This window comes from Salvia splendens, chromosome 3 (genome assembly GCF_004379255.2).
Source record: "Salvia splendens isolate huo1 chromosome 3, SspV2, whole genome shotgun sequence".
Lineage (NCBI taxonomy): Eukaryota > Viridiplantae > Streptophyta > Magnoliopsida > Lamiales > Lamiaceae > Salvia > Salvia splendens.
In genome coordinates, this window is record NC_056034.1 from 21,724,216 (window position 1) to 21,730,639 (window position 6,424).

Sequence of the window (6,424 nt, forward strand, 5' to 3'; positions counted from 1 at the left end):
TCTTTCTTTTTAGTGTTTTATACATACATCTAATTGCATTCATAATACTCCCTCCGTCCCATAAAAATATGTGTACTTTTCATTTTTATCCGTCCCACAAAAATATGTGCATTCCATTTTTAAAAAATTATATCAATTTAATAATGTAGGTCCCACTTTCCACTAACACTACTTTAACTATCATTCTCCTCCTCCCACTTAGTTTACCATACTATTCTCCTCATCTCTCTTACTTTACCAATTTTGTCTTAATTCTCGTGTCATACCTATAGCCCATATTTTTATGGGACGGAGGGAGTATAAATCAAGAAGAAAACACATAATTAAATTAATTAAATCAATTGAATATTTTTTATCAAATTATTTTAGTACTCATTTTTGGGTTGAAACACCTAACTAAAAATAGTCAACTCTTTATATCATTATGAATACAATTCATAATTTTAAATTTTTATTAAGACTATATTGATTAGTTATTAATTTAATACAAAATTATAATAATTATATACTATTGTATGATTCATAATTTAAATAATTATATTATAATTATTTATTAATTACTACTCCCTCCGTCCCACAAAAATATGCATTCTTTCCTTTTTAGTCCGTTCCAGAATATGCACTTTCTAATTTTGGTGACTTTTTTCTTTCTAATGAGATGGGACCCATTTTTCACTAATAATATTTTAATTACATTTTCTCTCTACATCTGTCTTACTTTACCAATTTTACATTAAAACTCGTGCCGAACCCAAAGTGCTCATTCTTTGGGGACAGAGGGAGTATTAGTTTTTAGTATTATAAGTAACAATAATATTATGATAAAATTAAATATAAATATAACTATAATTATAATTATGTATATTTCAATGATATAAAAAAATAAATTAATTATTAATTTATAACATCAAATAATAATATTAATATTGATTAATAATAATAGTAGTAGTATAAAGAGTGAGGAGAATGAGAGAAGATATTATAATATCACTTTTGGTACGAGTTTTGTGTATGCCCAAATTATCTTTTATGACACAAATGGGAAAATATATTTGTTTAGAGGGCATTTTGGGGTGAAAATTGCATTAGGTGCCAAAAATGTGATTTATAGGTGCCAAAAACGATATAAAATAAAGACCAGGTACCATTTATGTGCGAAAGTGAAAGACCATGTACCATTTATGTAGTTCACTCTTTACTTTTTCATTTATGGGTCATACTATACTCTACATTATTTTAGCTACTTTTTCTCATTCTCTCTTACTTTAACAAGAATACAAATTAAAATCTGTGTCATCTCCAATTACCCTATTTCTATAGACGGAGGGAGTATTAATGTTATAATAAATTATGAGTGAGATAAAACTAGTTGAATGTTGAATTCATTGTTAGAAATAGTAAAAGTAAGTGAAACAATTATTTATGAATAGCCGAAAATGATAAATTGGGATGATGAATGGTGTTGGAAGGAAATAGTAGTTTGTTTTAATTAGATTTGGAAAATGATACTTCTTCCGTCCGTCATTACTTGTTGTCGCTAGTTTTCTTTTCGATCCGTCCGGTAATACTTGTTATAATTATTTTTTACTATTTTTGGTAATGGACCACATGTTTTATTAACTAATTCCACTCATATTTTATTATAAAATTATATAAAAATAAATCCACATTCTGCTAAACTTTTTCAATCCAATTTACCTTGCAATTCATTTTATACAAAGTGTGATAATAAACTTTTTCAATCCACCTTACCTCGCTATTCATTTTATACGAAGTATGATAATAACTTTTTCAATCCACCTCACATTACATTTTATACAAAGTGAGACTATTAATGGTAGAGGAAGGAGTACCACTCACTGGCATATTAATTTGCCGATGCCATTGGTGACTTTTTAGAAAATGAAATCGATCGCATCAAATAATTGCATAATATAATATTCATCCAATTTGTGGTTACCGGCGCAGAATAATTTCACGTGGGCAAGCCAACCGTCTTAGGGAATCCGCAGTGGTGCGGATGTCCCGGCGGACATCTCCGCTGACATCTCAAAAACACCTCCTGCCACGTCATAAGGACTTTCCACTGTACTGTCACGTCATAAGAATTTCTCACAGCACATTGACGGACATCCCCAAGGACATCCCGACGGACTTCCCACAATAATAAAAAATCACAAATTCACCAAATTAAACAATTTACGGAATTAAAATTTCGACACAAAAACGGAGAAATTGCAACCACTTTATTTTTAAAAAAACATACATAGTACAAAAAAAACATACATAATTATTAAAAGTATTTATCTTCGAAAGAAAAGTATTTAGAGAGAGAGAGCAACTATTGGTTATTTTAGTGTAATTAGATTAACTTGATTGATGAATATTATCATAATGAGACACCATATAAGTTTGGAAGTGCGGAGTGCACGCTTGTTTGAATTCATTGTGATTAGACGCGGGTTCAGGGGCAGAGCCCCCGAGTTGCGGGGTCCAATGGGCGGCAGCCCCTGGCTGTGTAGAAAATTTATCCGAAAATATAATTTCTGATAGTGGAAGGATTGATTTGCAATTTTTGAAACTCCTTAAAAAACTGTTAAATTCAGTTAAGAAATGGAAGAGACGCAATGCTTCGTGAAGAGACGCGATGTATCATTTCAAGCCGTATTTATAGAATTTTCGAAAAAAATAATCAAATAATCGGGACGTCCGTGGGGGTCAACGCAATGGCGGACGTCCGCAAGGACGTCGCGATAGACGTCCCAAGAACGCCGCGGAACTCCGGTGTCCGCAGCGGACGTCCGTATCCGCGTCACCCTTGCACAATGGCGGACGCCCGGAACTCCGGTCGGATGTCCGCCAGGACATGCGCCATTGCTGATGCTCTTAGTCTTAACACTAGGAAGGCAGGAAGAGTAGACACTGCGACCCAGTAAAGAATGTTAGAAAATGAAATACAAACTTGCTGGGCGAAAATTACATGGAAAATAAAACAATGAAGATTACACGGAAAAATCTGAGGAGATGCGGTAAGCCGAGTTAAGGAGTCCTCTTTCCGCAAGACGAGATAAGCCCCGGTAGTGCTCTCGGTTTGGCGTGTCGTCCCCAAAGATAAAACGGCTTCGTCTCTGAAGTAGCAGAACCGCTAGCAGCAGAGCTCCGGCAAACAGGAGTAAGGCGGGGGCAGAGCTTCGACGGGAAGATTATGCAGAGAGGGAGAGAGCGTGTATGCAAGAATGCTTGTGTATGTTCTGTGTATAATGCAATGGATGCATGACTATTTATAGGCCAAGTCCACCCGCAGGGGCATTGATGGAGTCAACAGCCATTATGTGTGTCATGATGGCTTGACTGTAACCGCCGGGGGTTATTGACTGGTGCACTAGCCATTGAGAGCTGAAGAGACACGACGCACCTAGACATGCTACACGACGGGACACCATGGACCGTCGGGGTTCTTTTTATCTCCCGTTATGCGTCGGGGTCCAGCGGGAACATGACGTGGACCAAGACCCGTCGGGGATAGCGTGGAGTTTGGGGTGGTCTAAAAAGAACAAGCGGGGCTTGAACCACGCTCAACGACCAGCTCCAAAGAACAGCCCAAAGACCAATTGCCAAGGCACAAGGCACTCGACACCCGGCGCAACCCAAAGACCAAGGCACAAGGGACAAGGCACCCGACACCCGGTGCCCGGGGCACGGTGCACGGTGCGCGGTGCATGGGTCGCGGCTCGCGGGCAGGCGGCGGCGCGCGTGTGGGGGCTCTGTCACCCGTCTTATTCCACGATAATTATTACACATAATAATTCATCTTATTAAATGCTTCATCAAAGAAGTTTATCATCCCCTATGTGGGATAATTAACACATAGTTAATTAATCCCTTAGTTTTCCTATAGCCCATTTCTAGCTTTATTGTGACCAACTTTAATATATTATTTCTCACTCATCGGGAATCGTATTTGAGAAAATGAATATACTACGGTCATCTACTCAGAACGTAGATCGACGTTATTGCATTTAATTTCACAAAATTAAATGTCTTGTAACATTTATTATTAGTCAAGGTCATTTGACCAAGCACGATTCCAATAAAGAAAACAATATGGCCACAAAAAAAAGAGCTGAAACCTCGCGCAATAATGGTATCATTCCACCTTCAAGGCCACATCATTCCCTTCGTGAACTTCGCCATTAAACTTGCTTCCAAGGGATTCTCCATCACCTTCGCCCACCTCGAATTCGTCCACCAACAAATCTCCTAATCAAAAAATGCCACACAAACAGATGATTTTTTCGCCGCTGCTCGCACCTCCGGCCTCGACATCCGCTACACGACCCTCAGCGACGGTTTCCCTCTCGATTTGGACCGCGCCTACGACACTGAATATCTCAAGTTCTTGTAACATTTATTATTAGTCAAATGCATTTTACCAAGCACGATTCCAATAAAGAAAACAATATGGCCACAAAAAAAAGAGCTGAAACCTCACGCAATAATGGTATCATTCCACCTTCAAGGCCACATCATTCCCTTCGTGAACTTCGCCATTAAACTTGCTTCCAAGGGCTTCTCCATCACCTTCGCCCACCTCGAATTCGTCCACCAACAAATGTCATCCAAATTAAAAAAAAACTAGCAGGAGTACAACATTTGATGAAACAGAGCAATTTTAATAAAAAGAGGGAACATAATTTTTGATTCACGATATTTGCCAAAGTATCATTTTAGGTCCGTGAACTTTGAAAATATCATTTTAGGTCCGTTAACTTTGAGTTAGTATCATTTGAGGTAATTTTTCTATTTCCAAGTTTTTTTGGACGAAAATACCCTCAATAGCTTATAGTGTATATATTTTTAATAAATTTATCATATACTCATAATTTTTTATAAATATCTTTATAATATATTTTTGACAAATTTTCTAAATATAATTTGACCTTAAATATTATCACTTCATTTTTTGACATGCAAGTAAAATTGCTTCTTCAATTTTTTATATTAATTTTAAAAAAAAATTGAATAAAGAACTTTCTTTAATAATAAAAAATTGAATAAAGATCTTTTTATAAATATCTTTACAACATATTTTTGACAAATTTTCAAAATATAATTTGACCTTCAATATTATCATTTAATTTTGTGACATGCAAGAAAAGATCTTTATTTAATTTTTTATTATTAAAGAAAAGTTCTTTATTCAATTTAAAAAAAAATAATATAAAAAATTGAAGAAGCAATTTTACTTGCATGTCACAAAATTAAGTGATAATATTTAAGGTCAAATTATATTTAGAAAATTTGTTAAAAATATATTGTAAAGATTTTTATAAAAAAATATAAATATATGATAAATTTATTAAAAATATATACACTTTAAGGTATTGAGGGTATTTTTGTCCAAAAAAACTTGAAAATAGTAAAAAGTACCTCAAATGATACTAACTCAAAGTTCACGAACCTAAAATGATATTTTCAAAGTTCACGGACCTAAAATGATACTTTAACAAAGTTCGTGAACCAAAAATGATGTTCTCTCTAATAAAAAAAATGATGAATTACACATCATGATCATCTCATCTTGCTACACTGCTGACAAGCCTTGCTCCAACTCTATCAAGCTTTTTAACCATTGCCAAAGACTTCAAGTTCCCATCTTTCGAAAAAGCCTCGACCATTCTCTCCCCAATCTCCCTACTCTTCTCCTCACTGTCAATGACCGCCACCGCAGTCGGCCCTGCCCCGCTGATCGTGCACCCAAACGCCCCCGCCTCGATGGCCGCCTTCTTGACTGCCTCCATCCCCGGGATCAACGGCGCCCTCCTCGGCTCCACAATCTTATCCGACGACAGCGCCTTCCCCAATCCAATTAGGTCTCCTTGCAGCATGGACGCCACCAGAGCCCCCGCCTGGCTGCAGTTCCAGATGTGATTCGACATCGTCAGACACATTCTGCGCTTGGTCGGAGAAAATCGCCAAGAAATATGACCTGGTGAACGTCTCTCTGTGGACGCAGCCTGCGCTGGTTTTCAGCTTGTATTATCACTTGGAACTTCTAAGGGAGAAGGGCCATGTTCCTGTTAACGGTCGCCGTGAAATGGTAGATTATGTGCCTGGCATCCGATCCATCAACACCAGAGATTTCATATCGTATTTGCACGACACCGAGCTAGAGATCATACATGACATCATTTTCCAGGCGTTCGACGCAGTGAAAAGCGCAGATTTCATACTCTGCATCACCGTGGAAGAGCTTGAAGCAGAGACGATATCAGCACTGCGGCAGAGGCAGCCATTCTACGCCATCGGTCCACTTTTTCCGACCGATTTCGCCATCTCTAATAGCCTTATGCCAGAAGCCAGCTGTTAAGAACTCAATTCCTCAACGTTGATCGGCGGCGGATTGCTCGACGATCAAGATACT

At 37.3% G+C, this 6,424-nt stretch overlaps 1 protein-coding gene across 1 annotated transcript; it reads right to left on the bottom strand.

Annotated features, from left to right (window-relative positions):
* Positions 1-5,576: 5,576 nt before the first annotated feature.
* Positions 5,577-5,939, bottom strand: LOC121796738 (homoserine kinase-like). The gene has a single exon (XM_042195526.1). The coding sequence runs from the start codon at positions 5,937-5,939 to the stop codon at positions 5,577-5,579; it is 363 nt and encodes a 120-aa protein (XP_042051460.1).
* Between the last annotated feature and the right edge of the window lie 485 nt (positions 5,940-6,424).

Coding starts and splice junctions, on each gene's coding strand:
- LOC121796738 (XM_042195526.1), bottom strand. CDS start 5,939: ATGTCGAATCACATCTGGAACTGCAGCCAGGCGGGGGCTCTGGTGGCG.